This window comes from Pinus tabuliformis, chromosome 2_1, assembly GCF_031772625.1.
Source record: "Pinus tabuliformis cultivar Carrire ecotype Pingquan chromosome 2_1, CPIR1, whole genome shotgun sequence".
Classification (NCBI taxonomy): Eukaryota; Viridiplantae; Streptophyta; class Pinopsida; order Pinales; family Pinaceae; genus Pinus; species Pinus tabuliformis.
In genome coordinates this window covers 734,741,239-734,757,452 of record NC_142299.1, presented here as the reverse complement: position 1 = coordinate 734,757,452, position 16,214 = coordinate 734,741,239, and the positions used below count along the sequence as shown (strand labels likewise).

At 34.4% G+C, this 16,214-nt stretch overlaps 1 protein-coding gene across 1 annotated transcript in view; it reads left to right on the top strand.

Annotated features, from left to right (window-relative positions):
- LOC149202686 (potassium transporter 5-like) overlaps positions 1 to 16,214 on the top strand; it is a 145,019-nt gene that overhangs the window by 5,146 nt on the left and 123,659 nt on the right. The window contains exons 3-6 of the mRNA XM_089401669.1: positions 1,867 to 2,115; positions 2,313 to 2,366; positions 2,533 to 2,793; positions 2,900 to 2,952. Coding sequence (XP_089257795.1) covers positions 1,867 to 2,115; positions 2,313 to 2,366; positions 2,533 to 2,793; positions 2,900 to 2,952 — 617 coding nt within the window. The remainder of the gene's footprint in view (positions 1 to 1,866; positions 2,116 to 2,312; positions 2,367 to 2,532; positions 2,794 to 2,899; positions 2,953 to 16,214) is intronic.

Below are 16,214 nucleotides of genomic sequence, written 5' to 3'. Positions count from 1 at the left end.
AGAATAGCTTGGTTGCCTGAATTTCTAGCATTAAAGTCACCCATTAAAAGGATATTGCCTTCATTCCTTAAGCTAGAAATATCATTCTCTAAACCATTGTAAGGACTATTTTTATCTAGATTGTTTTTCTTATAAAAGTTAGAATTGATGGGGGGGAATAGCAGATTGCTGTGTAGGTATTCTTATCATAAATGTGAGGAATTTCTATCCAACTATATTGGTTGTAAGGGTCATTTCTATAAATCCTAGCATGGGGAGAGATGTTCTTCTTATTGTAACAAGCTATACCCCCAATGCGTCTATGGGATGATTGCTTATTCCTCGTAGACCATAATGTAAAGCCATCTATGTTAGGGACCTTAGATTCTTCATGCTTCCAAGTTTCAACAAACAAAATAATATCAACAACATTTGAGATCCAACTTAGCTTCGGGCCTTTGTTGCATGGAAAGCCCCATTTGAGATCCAACTTAGCTTCGGGCCTTTCTTCCATGGAAAGCCCTGACAGTTCCAAGAAAGAATCTAGAGCATGTTCAATTGCTATTTATTATTATCTTTTTGGTCTTTATCTCGAATAACGCCTTTTCTATTTCTCATTATTGCCCATTTTCCTTCCTCCCTAGCTTCCTTTACCTTTTGAACCTCCTTTCTCAATTCTGCTTGATCATCTGGAATGAGATCTTCATTTATACATATATCTATGTGTGTTTTAATTTTATTAATATATATAATTATTTATAATTTAATTTATTAAAATATGTTTTTATAATAATAAGTCAACATAAATTGGAAATATTGTCGAAAAATATAATTCATGAAAATAGAAATAATAGAAAAAAGAAGAAGAAAAAAATAAAAGAATTTAAACAAAAAAGAAATAATTAGTAACTAATAGAAATAGATGTTGCTAAACAACCCATAATAAGACCTCAAACCATTAACTTTATAAATAAATAAATTTAAATAATAATAAAAAATAACAAAATATGAATTCCTAATATTAAATTATAGATAAGCATCACAAATTTTTGGTCAAAGAAAAACTAATACCTAGTTAAAGGAAAAACTAAATGTGTTATACCATGCATGCAACTATAATAATATCTTATTTTAATTTATTGTATTAAAAGCATAAAATTTATTAACATTTTAAGTAAGATATATTTATATGGTAGGTAACTGTCCCAATCTAAAAGACATTTAGATTGTAGGTAATTCTATATTTTTTAGAATTTTAACCGATAAAATTTAAAATTGATAAAAGTAAAGTAAATATCTAAAATAATTGTAGTAATTATAATTTTAATAAATTAATATTGTTTTAAAATACATAATTTTAATAAATTAATATTGTTTTAAAATACATAATTTTAATAAATTTATATTTTAAAAAATAATAATCTTTTATAAAATATTTGAAATATAAATTTAAAAGAGTAGATGAATAAAAATAATATTCATTTCTTAATTTCACAAATTTTAAATCAAATTATGTGTGTGGTCTAATTTATATAGGAACAATTTCAAACAAGACTGGTTTTCTGTTGTTTAAAATACATTTTTAAACACATAAATAGATTAAGCCCCATGAAAATCCCCTTGCAGCAATCAAATGTCAGAAATTAGACAACTTAAATTTTTTTAAATCTATGTGATATTTAATCAAAATACGTAGAAAATAATGAAAAACCCATTTCATATATATAACACTAAACTAATGCATGCACATATGAAATGACGGAACTTATTACACATGCCTTCCAGAATCCCCAAGAATACTTATTTTATTTTAAAATGGTCAAAGTGAAAGTATCTATGAATTAATAAACATATTCTTTAAAATAATATTCTTTTGACATTGTGTAGGTGGTACGTTTGCACTGTATTCGTTGATATGCCGCCATGCCAGGGTAAGCCTGATACCCAATTATCAAGCAGAGGACACGGAGCTTTCAACCTATAAGCTTGCAACACCCAACAGACAGTTGAAAAGAGCTTTGGCCATTAAGGAAGCTTTAGAGAGAAGCAGTGTAGCCAAGACAACGTTATTATTACTAGCCCTTATAGGAACCTCCATGGTAATTGGAGATGGTATCTTGACTCCTTGCATGTCAGGTATCATCCTCATAGAGGAATCGATTTTTTTTAAAATATCAATAGCGACAATTTTTTAAAGAACCACTTAACAATTGCCGGTCCTAGTGGCACCAAACCTACTTTTACATCCGAATAATTAGGTGCAATCCATCGACAAATTTATGGTTATTCGGCATGCCTTGTAGTTAACCTTTATTTGTATGTGTACGAAACAGTTCTGTCAGCAGTGGAGGGGCTAGACGCAAATCCCCACATACATTTAGGCCAAGGTAATAAGTATTCCTCTTCATATATGATAGTTTAGGGCTAACTCAATAGATCCTACTGGTTCATATATAAAATATCACGACGTGGAGCGTATAGATACTTGTGAAATTGCAATCGGAAAGAAATATTTCTGCTCGAATATGAATTGATTTGAGTTTGACGTTGCAGGTGTCATTGTTGGGATATCTGTCGCGATCTTGATTGTACTCTTCTTAGTCCAGAGGTTCGGAACCGATCACGTCAGTTACGCATTTTCGCCTTTTATTATGCTTTGGTTTTTGTTTATCGCGGGGATTGGCCTCTTCAACCTTTTCAAATACGATCCAACCGTGTTACGCGCTTTCTATCCAAAGTATATTATTGACTATTTCAGACGAAATCCTAAAACGGCTTGGATTTCCCTGGGAGGAACCCTTATGTGCATAACAGGTACACATTACTTCCTGTCTCCCAATTCATCATATTTTGAAATCCTGTTATTGATTTGCCACATAGAGATGCAAACTTTATTGCTTGTAAACTGTGTATGATGCAGGAAATGAAGCAATGTTTGCCGACTTGGGCCACTTTTCTGTTCGTTCTATTCAGGCATGTCGATTCACTGCGCGCTCCTTTAATTCTAAATTCTTCTGATTCCAATGGAATTCTTCGAAAAACTTTCGGTCATTTTCTTCAAAATTTAAATTACTTTTCATGAAGTTTAGAAGAAACGATAATTAAAAGAATCAAGTCGATGAGATGGATTTTAAAACTACATAGAAAACCTAAATTATTTCAACTTGATTTTAAACATTCCATTGATAAAATTATTGTTCCATCAATATAAATTTATATTAGAAATGATTGAAATTGAAAAGACAATGTTATTGAGTTTTGACATCAAAAAATACATGCTTTCATGATGATAGAACCTGGGAAAAGACATGGCCATGGAGTGCGAAAGAAAAACGGATTAAATGGCCTAGAGTTTACTATGATTAAGGATCACATCTGATCAACATATCTTCCTACAACAAGAGGGTCTTTTCATGACTAAGATGATATTTTGACATGTAAATAAACTGTTAATCGGGAACTCGTTAAATGGTCTAACCCAATTCATATGGGAAATCCTTATGCTTATCTATCGGGATGCGATGCATATCATTACATATTTACAGAACTAGGTTTGTTAGACCAATTCATATGGGGAATCCTTATGCATATATATCGGGATGGGTTGCATATCCTTACATATTTATGTATTTTGCTATGTAGGCCCCAAAATATTTTTGGGTTCACTAGCTTAAAAATCATATGTAAAATGAAATTGGGTGATTCTTGGGGTTTTACATTGAGCTTATTTAAACTTAAGCTTTATGTTACATAAGATAACATGGCACTTTTTTGTGCATTTATTCAAAGTTTTGAGTTTGGTAGATATTGAACCTAGTATACTGACTCCAACATGAAAAATAGTGATAGAGGAGAAGTAGGTGTGTCTAAATACTTGGAAAAAAATTTAGTGGCTAAGAATCTTTTGCAAGGATGTGGTAAATTCCATCCTTCGATACTAGAGGTTGATGAATTTCATCATAATCCTTCTTTAATGCATTTGCAAAAGGAGAGTGAGAAACCTATGGGTTCATTCAAATTCAAACTTAGTTGGTTTTTGGAAGAGTATAGAAGGTTGGTGTTAGATCATTAGATACCATTAACGCCTCATGAAGATTATTCAATATCATCTTAGTTGCTAGCCAATTTAAGATTGATGAAAAAGTTAATTATTGAGTGGGATCATTGACACAAAGTTGAGAACTATGTAGAGCTAGTAAGCAGTAAAGACAAGATTGGTAGGATATTTCAGAATAATGTAACATGTTTTACAAAAAGTCTTTCAGTAGAAATCACATAAGAGAAATTTTTGGCCAACGTGTTTCGAACAAACGAGTGTAACATGTTTTTCTTCTTTAATGAACAACAAGCCATTATTAGTATTTTGATATAGTGTAAGGCTTAGATTTTTCCTATGGAGGATGTTGGATATGTGTTATATTCTTTGCACTCTCTAGTCACCGTATGTTGCCTCGGGACTAGTGGGCAGGGGCAGACATTAGCGGGGTGGGGTCGGGTGAATACAAGGATAAGGAGGGGTCACAGGCAAGGAAGAAGACCATCTATGCCCCCGCTCCCCCTTAACCCCAACATAAAATTGGGTCATTTTTTGCATTGATTTTTTATGGCTTTCAATGCATTTTTTTCGCTTTTAACGATCTTTTAGTGCATTCTAATTTATGCCATGGCTTTTTTATTTCCATTAAGGAACTACAATTATATTATACTCTAGGGAAAATGGATTTGTGTTTCACGGATTTCGTGGATTGGTGTTTCACTGATTTCGTGGAATAAAGATTTTTTTTGAGACACTATTAGTGATGATGATCGAGATATTTTTTAAGGATTCAAATACGATGGATATGTTTACTTTTAGAGGCAACTATTTTGTTTTGTAAGGTAATAAGTATAGAATGTAGGTGAATATTCGATAAAGAACATGTAATTTACTACTAAAATTGGAAATTTTTTTGTGAATATCATCCCTTTAATCATATGTATGTAAAGAATTACTAAATTTCAACCAAATCACTGAATAGTTTTTCATAAAATGTCCAAAAAATAGATAGTTAGCAAAAATCCCCCCCCCCCCACCCCTAACATTTCCCTTGATGGTGATCCTAGGATTGTTAGAGAGGAAGTGAATTCATAAGATTGAAAGTTATGGAAAAGGTCCATTATTGAAGAAATGGTAGTCTTGGAAAAACGTGAGGCTTAAGTTCTAGTGTTAAGTGGAGATATTAGATGGTGGAAATCTAATTGGAAACAAAGGGGTGTTTAAGAAGAAGTTGAATGCAAAAGTATTAGTGGAGAAATACAAAACTGAGTTACTGGAAAAAGGTTATTCCTACGTAGAGGAATTGACTTTAGTGATTTTTTTTCTTCTTTTTTTTTCCAAGTTAATTTATATTATTCTATTACTTTTATCTATTATCTATTGTTGATGCTTTTAATATTTAAGTAGAAAGAAAGGATGTTAAGGAATCCTTACAAGATTGCGATATAAAAGAAGAAATCTGGATGAATCAACCATAACGATTTGTGGTGAAGGAAAATAAATAATTGATGTGGAGCTAAGAAAGTCCATATGTGATTTATGACAAAGTAGTTAATTATGTGTATTTGAAATTGGATGGTGTTGTATTTTTTTATTTAGTCTTATATATGGATGATATGTTGGTTATTTGAAATGATAAGGAAATGACCTAGGAAGAAAATACTCAATTTCCCTATAAATTTGTCATGAAGGATATTGGTGCTATAATTTCCATTTTCAACATGAAGATTAAAAGATATTGGGAAAACATGAAATTATGGTTGAATGAGACAAAGTATGTCAAGGAAATATTACAAAGGTTTACTATGAAAAAATGTAAATCCCTAAACTTTCTTAGTAATTTTCGTATAAAGTTATCTACACAACAATATACTCAAACACAATAAGAGAAAGGAAACATATGTTATGTTCCATACACAAATGTGCCAATTGAAGCTTAATGTATGCAATGGTTTGTACTAGACTAGACATTGCACATGTAGTATGACTACTAAGTAGGTATATGTCAAAATGAGGGAAGCGTCATTAGACAATAGTAAATAGTGTTTTTAGGTATCTCCATGTTGCTACCAATTATGGATTATGATCCCAATATAGACAACGATTGGATAGAGAGTTCGACATATATGGATTTATTAATGTAGACAAGGCTATAGATATGTATCAAAGACAATAGAAAAGTGGATATTTGTTTAACATATTTGGAGGAGAAACTAATGGGATGGAAAAGAGATAGTATGCATTGGGATTGTCAACCATACAAATTGAATACATGGTAGCCAATCATGTGAGCTAGGAAGCAATATGGTTATACAGATTGTGTTTTGCTATTGGGTTGTTACATTAAGATATAAGGATATATTATGATAATCAAAGTGCAACCTTCATAGCAATGAACCCAACTTATCATTTTAAGACAAAGCATATTCATTTCCAACATTGATTTTTGATATTTTGAATTAAAGACAAGAAGGTGTAATGGTAAAGGTAGAAACTTTGAAGAATGTTATAGATTAGTTAAAAAAATATATGAGCACTAATTTTTTTTGTTGTTGTATAGAAATAAAATTCAGTATTTCCATGGATTTTTGACTATGTATTCTTTTGACCTCCTGTATTCAGGGGTAACAATAACTGGTAGAATGATGGATATTTGTTATATTATTTTCACAACTATCCCCAAATGATGTACATTTTTCTGTGCACCACAATAGAGACATGAGGGTTGTGTGCAGCCCCACTTAAGGATTTATAGGGGTGTAGAAGGCCCCATGCATGAGGGTTCGGGCTAAGAATCAATACACCAAAAAATGGGTGGTTTTTTGAGTTTATTTGTGGTGGTTTTCAACACACAAATTTCTCTTTTAGCAACATTTTTGCACATGGTGGTCTAGCCTATGATTTTGTGATTCCAATTAAGGAACTATGGTTGTATTAAATTCTATGGAAAATGGATTGGTGATTCATGGATGCCTCAAGATATATATGTTGTATTGTGACATCTATAGAAAGAATATATTGAAAATTCTTTCTGGTTTTCCTTATTTGGTTTTTAATTGTCATATACATGGTAATCCCATGGGGTGTAGAATAGAGGGTGATAGGGAGTTTTGTTAAGGAAATTTGTGGTGAAAATTTTAATGATACGAAACCGCATGGGAAAAAATCATCCATGCTAAGGGTTGGTACCACCTAGGCCGACTGTTATCCCTAGGTGATTCTAAGGTCTTATATGCCCCTGGGTTATGGCTAGTCAAGCCCTTGTTAAGCATGGAAATCATTTTAGGACTCACATTCCCTAACCAACAAAAATAAAATGACTATTTTATAGTGTGTTTGTGTGCGAAATTTAATCTTTTCTATCTTCATTAAGAATCTATTTGTAAAAATTAACTTTACAACGTTAAAACCTAGAAACGAGTTAAATTTGTTATTGAAGGATCAAGTGATTTGGATTGAAATGGGAGATAATAATATGAAATAATTCCATAAATTTGCGAGGCTAGATTTATATATGTTTAAATCACTAAATGAGATGTTAACACCATTCAAAGTTTCATTTACTAGATGTATCCATGATTAAATCATTGAAGGAGATATTGGATGTATAACATTCATATTTTGAAGGCTTATTTAGGAAACCTCTAAAAGTAATATTATGGAAGAGTTGAGGGCAACCAAGTATTTCCCTTTCTTCTTTGATTAGGTCTCAAAAGATGGGGTTGTATCTCTATACACAGAAGAGGAATTGGAGAAAGTATTATAGGTTTTTAAAAGGAGGAATTATTGAGACTTGATAGGTGAATAATCAAATTTTTATTTTGTGTTTTTTAATCTATTCATTGGTTATATCTTAAATGTGGGTAGGGAATATAGTTTATCTAGTAGAGTCTCAGGGGCTCTTAGTGGTATTTTCTTGGATCTTATCCTAGCAAATATAAACATTATTTTTTTTGGTAAAAATTGGTTGATGTCATTATTTAATACCACATAAAATGATTAAATAAATTCTTACTAACAATTTAAATTGTTTTTGTATCTAACAATATATCAAAGAAATAATTTCATTTCATAAGCAATAGATAGATCTTGAATATTGATAGTTGTGCATAAGAGGTTCTTTGTTAACTAAATTCAAAAAATACCCCTGCAAAGGGTTTGAAGTTTGACTTAGTAAACACATACGTTAAGGTAAACTGGACTTATCTTCACTTGGTGAGCTACTTAAAACCATATTAAATATGGAAATAATGAATTAGCTTATGGGTTGTGCATCATCTACTAACTTAGTTGTTTTTATTAATGGTTATCCATGTGGGTTCTTAAATGTAGGTTTTAATCACGCACAAAGATTACCTGCATACGAATTCTGAAAACATAAAATAAACAATGGAGAGATCATAAAATATAAAACAGATATACATAGAGATTTTCCCTTTGATCCAAAATCCATGACTACTAGATTGATTATTCATTGTATTCCTTTCAATGTTACAATACATATATATAAATGATGAAGCATCCATAAACCATAACCTGTTAACCCTGGATTAGAACATAACTTTACTTCTCTTAACCGAATCTACAAAATACCATGGGCAAAAAATGATCATGCCCAAAACCATGTGTGAAATCCATGGAAAAAACCATAGGTAGGTCCACCCACCTAATATAGGGTCCAAAACAAATTTGTCATGGCACTGCCCTGGACCTTGTGCATGGAGGCTACCACTACCCTCTGAACCCCTTGACAGGGGGGCTTGTGCACCTAGTGTGACCCCCTTGCTGCACTGGCAGCAACGAAGGGGAACCTAGCCAACCACCCTCTAACCCATGTTGAGGAATCTAGGGAAAATTAGGTGTAGCATAATTGTTCGTTGCTTGATAATAATTTGTGAATTACTTTTACTTTTCTTGTTAGCTTAATCTTCTTCTTGTTATTTCTAATGCATGTGTTTGTACTTCATCAAATGACTACGAAAACATACGAACAAGAACACAAGATGTTGGCTCTCTACTAAGGCCAAAACCTCTCTTCTCTTGAGAGGAAATCCCTTTAGTGAATTTCCATTATTGAAGCTTCACTTGATCAATGTAAAACCCTAGACCCTTGACTAGAATATCCTCCAAGCATAAGTCAAGCCCTTTCTCCTTTCTGCTCTTTGTTCCCCAGTACATAAGCTTCCTTCTTCCAACACTTTGTTCACCAACACTTCGTCCTCCTCCTTTAGACACTTCGTTCTTCTTTCAACCTATTAGTTAACCTTGTTGCACTTGCTCTAGAGGATATACCTTTGGTGAGACCCTTTTCCTATGATGATTCTTTTCTTTTATTCACCAATCAATGAACTTGTAAGACTATAATGGAAGGGTTGTTATGATAGCAGAGGCAACCTCTTTACGTTCGAATGTTTGGATACTTTCCTTTTGTTTTAGACCTCTTCCTTCTTCGCTTGAGAGGGATCCTTTTATTCTTGAGTGAGGGGCCTTATAGGCCTGCTTAGATTTCCCAACCAATGATTTTATGTGACTGTGATGATATTGATGCAATGACTGCAAGAAGAGGCTCTATTTCTCACACGTTAACCATTTTGTACCCTAGAAAATAGTCCTCTCAACATTAGCCTAGGCTCCTCCTTGTACAATGCACTAGAGGCTCCCTTTCTTGTCACCTGATCACCATATTTATTCCTCGTTTTCTGTACTAATTTCAAAGCTATGAATGTCTTATATGTGAGTGGTGTAATGACCCTAGTATATAGGTGTCTTCTACTTATTTTAGGCCAACTTGAGGTTGACAAGAGAACTTGAGGCTTACTTGACTTTTATGCTTCAAATTACTTCTTTTTAGGATGTGTTTCCTGGAGGATGCTTGTGACTTCACTTCGAGGTATTATCTTTACCATAATACATACACATACAAGGTGTAACATGCCCTTAAGGCCTTCAACATTTCCTTTTGACTATTTGACTTACCTATAGAACTTTAACTAGTACTAGACCTATTTCAATGAGAAAGAAACTCATTGAAATATATTATAAAAATAATATTTCTTTTCTTGAATAAGTACAAATATCAAAGGTACATTTATGAAAACCGAACCTAGTTACATTTCCTTCAACACTCCCTCTTAACTAGTTAGGTATTCATACAACATTACAAGGTGTTTGGCTATTATCAATCTTTGAGGAATTCACATAAGAGAAATCATATTATCAATCCAACTATTATAGCAACATACCCATCGACATTGTCATAGTGCAAGGCCTTGACTAACAACTCCATCTCTTCATGGGACCATGAGCTATAATGTTGGTGAGACCAATGATTTATAGACACCTTCATCATTGTCTCTAAAGGTACATACCCACCTAGGCGTTCTCTGAGTATGATGTTGGGTCCCTATAATACTAGTGATTACCCCATTGCTATTGTAGTTATACCCCTTATTAACATTGTTGTGCCCCTATTACCCCCATATTGTTATTACTGTGCCCCATAGAATCCCTTTATTGTTATTTTTGTGGCTTTATATTATTATTGTTAGGTCGGCTGGATTATATTGTGACTCCTTAGACTCCTATATATAGAAAGGAGGTTTTGTCATTTGAATCATCCAAGAATTGTTCATTTATGTAATGTAAAGGAGGTTGCCCCCTCAAAGAGGCTGAATTCTAAGGCATTGATCTATCTTTTCTATCTTTTCTTGAGCTGGTTTCATAACATTTGGTATCAGAGCTCTGGATTCTAGGGTTTCACTGCTCCAAGCAGGTCATCGTGGCATTTTCGCTATAACGTTTTTCTGTGACGTTTCAGAAGTTGCAAAAAAACCCATTTGAGAAGAAATCACGTTGAACCTTGGGTCCGAATTTCAGAGATTTTCGCGCTATATTTGCGGAGATATGATCTGAGGAAGTTGGTCTTTTTGCAGACTCCTGAATTACATTCCAAACAGGTGACCTTGGGAAAATCATCATAACTTTCTCTCTGGGGGTCGGATTGAAATTTCGTAAGAAGGTACAGAAAGAGGACGGACTGTAGTTTCTTGTATGCATTTTTCATATCCAAAGGTTGAAACAATGACTCGTGGCACATCGTACAAGTTCGCTCTACTGAACTAGTCTATAATCAAGTGACTGTGGGAGATTTCACATAAATCTTCCTTGGAGAATCCAATTTGGGTCAGACTTGTGGCATTGAAAAGAGGACATAGAGGGCTACTACAGGTCACAAATTCAGAACTAGATGATTGGAAGGTAAAAAGATACATCAGAGGCAATATCGAGCTCCTACAAAGTGAAAAAAGGTGTGTATATTTTCTTAAATTTTTGCTTAAGCTTGGTTTGAAAATTTATTTTGAAGGAATTAAAAGAGCATAGTAGAGCATTATTATCGGTAACAGATGCCCCGAGGAAAGAAAATGCAAACACCTAGTAAGGAACCTGAAAGCTCTAGCATGACTCATGAAGAAGAGGAAGAAATGCAACATGATATATCAAAATTACAAGAGCAAGTGCAACAACTATCCCTTACACAAAAAGGAACAGAATCTAAGATGGATGGTCTAAAGAAATGTGTAGAAGCTAAGATGGACTGTTTAAAGAAAGGCGTAGAATCTAAGATGGTTGACATGGAAGCTAAGATGGATGATTTGAAGATAGATTTGAAGATAGACATGGACGAATTGAAGGTAAATGTGAATAAGTTGCTACAAGAAATGGGCACTAAGGGTGAAAGGGTACTAAAGGAAACTCATGATGAGAATAAAAAAAATGTTAATCATGATTCTGTAGATGCTAATGTTGGATCGAAGACTCACCATATTCCAAAAATCGATATGAGGAAGTTTGATGGCAAGGATCCTACCACATGGATATTACAGATGGAGCAATTCTTCCATTTCAATAATGTGCAAAACACAGAAAAGGTACGTATGGAAACTTTATATTTGGAACCAAATCAGTTTGTATGGTATCAATGGCTTTGCTCTCGTAAACAATTTATCACTTGGGCAATTTTTACGGAAGAATTGATAGCACATTATGAGGATACAAAAAGCAACACTTTTTTTAGCCAATTGATAAGTCTCAAACAAAAGGGTTCAATAATGGAGCACATTGAGGAGTTCCAAAAATTGAACATAAGGGTAAAAGATATTCTAGAAGAGCATAGGATTGATGTGTTCATAGGGTCTTTAAAGGATAATATCCAACATGATGTTCGCTTTTGGGAACCTGATTCATTAGAGAAGGCATTCAGGTTAGCAAGAAAAATGGAAAGCAAAATTATGGCAACCAGGAAGCATACCACTCACAACTATAAAGACGGAAGTTTTGTTGCCCCTAGTCTTCCACAACCTATAAGGTTGACACCACAACAATTGGAAGAAAAAAGAGCAAAAGGGCTTTGTTACAGTTGTGATAGAAAATACACTAAAGGTCATAAGTGTGCTGAGAAGAAATTATTCTACATAGATTGTGAAGAGGAAGAAGAAAAGGAGCAAGAAAGGTCAAAAGAAGAGGATATACTCCAGGAACAAAGCCTAGATGAAGAACAAATAAATCTGACCATATCTTGTAATGCATTGGCGGGAATTACCACTCCTCAAACCATCAAGATAGAAGGACAAATCAAGAAGAAAAAGGTAATAGTTTTGATTGATTCAGGAAGCACCCACAATTTTATTCATTGTAAGGTAGCAAAAGAATTGAATTGCTTCCTATATCCAGCACCAGAGTGTCAAGTGATGATTGCAAATGGAGGAACAATAAATTTCTCTGGAAAGTGCCATAATATCAAGCTATCCATGGGAGAATATGTATTGACTAGCCCAATGCTTTCTATTCCAATGGGAGGTGCTGATGTTGTACTAGGAGTCCAATGGCTACAATCCCTGGGTACAATAGCCTTTAATTTTCAAGAACTTTTCATGAAATTTTCTACGGAAGGTAAGGAAGTTGAATTAAGGGGTATTGCAGGGAAACCAGGAAAGATAATCAGCTCTAATGGTATGACAAAGCTTCTAAAAAAGGAGCAAAGAGGTGTAATTGCACAATTATGCTCGCTAGATGTTTCCACATCGGAATCATCTATTTCTCCAGATCTCCAAAAAGTCTTGGACAATCATTCCAAGGTATTTGAGACTCCCAAAGGTCTCCCACCTATGCGTGATCATGATCATGCTATTCATCTGATTCCAGGAAGTGTTCCTCCAAACATCAGGCCGTACAGATATCCCTATGTCCAAAAGAGTGAAATTGAACGTATGGTTGCAGAAATGCTAGAGGCTGGTATAATTCAACCGAGTCAAAGTTCTTTCTCTGCTCCAGTAGTATTGGTGCACAAGAAGGATGGATCATGGCGCATGTGTCCAGATTATAGGGAGCTCAACAAGCTCACTATTAAAGATAAGTTCCCCATTCCTGTCATTGATGATTTACTGGATGAATTGCATGGATCAATTTACTTCACCAAGTTGGATCTTCGTTCAGGATATCATCAAATCAGAATGAAGATTGAAGACATTCCGAAAACAACATTTAGAACTCATGAGGGTCATTATGAATTTTTGGTCATGCCTTTTGGCCTTACCAATGCACCTTCAACATTTCAAGGTTTGATGAATTCAATTTTCAAACCATTCCTTAGAAAATTTGTGTTAGTATTTTTTGATGATATACTAATCTACAGCAAGTCTTGGAAGGATCATGTTGAACATGTTGACAGGGTGCTACAACTATTGGAGGAGAAACAATTATATGCAAAAAGATCCAAATGTTTCTTTGGAGTCCAGGAGGTTGAATATTTGGGTCATATTGTATCTCATGAAGGAGTTAAGGTAGACCCTAGCAAAATTAAAGCCATTAAGGAATGGAAAATCCCCACATCCATAAAGCATCTGCGAGGATTTCTCGGGTTGACAGGGTATTATCGCAAGTTTGTTAAGAATTATGGGAGAATAGCAGCACCTCTAACAACATTATTGAAGAAAGATGCATTTTCATGGACTCCGGAAGCAACAAAGGCCTTTGAACATCTTAAAGAGGCAATGTGCCAAGCACCGGTCTTAGCTACACCAGACTTCACAAAAACCTTTATTGTGGAATGTGATGCTTCAGGAAATGGAATTGGTGTTGTTCTAATGCAAGATGAAAGACCCATTGCTTTTGAAAGTCGTCCAATCAAGGGAAAGTTTTTAAGCAAAGCTATTTATGAGAAGGAAATGTTGGCAATACTCCATGCACTTAAGAAATGGCGACCCTACCTAATGGGAAGACACTTCAAGGTAAAAACGGATCATGATAGCCTTAAATACTTTTTAGAACAAAGATTATCCTCTGAAGAGCAACAAAAGTGGGTCACAAAGATGTTGGGTTATGACTTTGAAATCATCTACAAAAAAGGGAAGCAAAATGTGGTGGCAGATGCACTCTCAAGAAAGGATGAGGATGTGGAAGCATTGTTGTGCGCCATTTCTATTATCCAACCAGATTGGATAAACGAAGCAAGGGAGGAATGGAAGAATGACGAAGAAGTGTGGGCACTTATTCGAAAGTTACAACAAGATTCCAGTACGTCTGATACATTTAGCTGGCAAAATGATTCATTATGGTACAAAGATCGCTTATACCTCTGTAAGAATTCCCAGCTAAAACAAAAAATTCTTATGGAATTGCACACTTCTCCCTTAGGAGGGCACTCAGGATTTTTAAAAACTTACCACAGGGTTAAGAAGGAATTTTTTTGGGATGGCCTTAAATCAGATATTCAAAAGTTTGTGGCGGAATGTTTGGTTTGCCAACAAAATAAAGTTGAAACAATTAAGACACCAGGTCTATTACAACCTTTATCCATTCCAAGCCAACGTTGGGAGGAGGTTTCAATGGATTTTATCACAGGTTTACCCAAGTCTGAGGGAAAGAGTGTCATCATGGTGGTAGTTGACAGACTTACCAAGTATGCACACTTTTGTGCATTATCACATCCATTTAAAGCCAGTACAGTTTCTACTGCATTTATGGAAACAATTCAAAAGCTACATGGAAACCCAAAGATTATTGTAAGTGACAGAGATCCCATTTTCACTGGAAATTTTTGGACAGAATTATTTTCTTGTCTTGGTACTCAGTTAGCTCATAGCTCATCTTATCATCCTCAATCTGATGGGAAAACTGAGATAGTAAACAAATGTTTGGAAGGATATCTTCGTTGCTTTGTATCTGATAAACAGACACAATGGGTCAAATGGTTGCCTCTGGCTGAATGGTGGTATAACACTTCCTTCCATACAGCAACAAAAATGACCCCATTTATGGCACTTTATGGGTATCAACCACCATCCATCACATCATATTTAAGAGAAAATTCTAAGGTTCAGGTAGTGGAACATCACATTGAACATCAACAACAAGTCCTCCAACTCTTAAAGGATAACCTCGTGTTGGCACAAAATAGAATGAAACAACAGGCAGATCAACATCGCAGTGAAAGAAGTTTTGATGTAGGTGATTGGGTATTCCTACGGCTACAACCATATAAGCAAATGTCCCTCAAGCAAGCTAAGAAGGATAATAAATTATCACCAAAGTATTATGGTCCGTACAAGGTGTTGCAAAAGATTGGTACTATGGCATACAAATTGGAGCTTCCTGCAGCTTCTCGATTGCACCCAGTTTTCCATGTTTCATGTTTAAAGAAGGTTATAGGCGACAAGCTCCCAGTTCAAACAATATTGCCAGAACTTGATGAGGAAGGAAAAATTATATTGGAACCAGAAGCAGTCACAGAAACAAGAACTCGACAACTACGAAATCGTTCAATTTCAGAGTATCTTATCAAGTGGAAGAACTTATCCGTTGAAGATTCCACATGGCAGGATGAGAATTTTATGCAGAAGTATCCAGAACTACTCAAGCGTTGAGGACAACTCTTTTTTGAAGGAGAGGGGCATGTTGGGTCCCTATAATACTAGTGATTACCCCATTACTATTGTAGTTATACCCCTTATTAACATTATTGTGCCCCTATTACCCCCATATTGTTATTACTGTGCCCCATAGAATCCCTCTATTGTTATTTTTGTGGCTTTATATTATTATTGTTAGGTCGGCTGGATTATATTGTGACTTCTTAGACTCCTATATATAGAAAGGAGGTTTTGTCATTTGAATCATCCAAGAATTGTTCATTTATGTAATG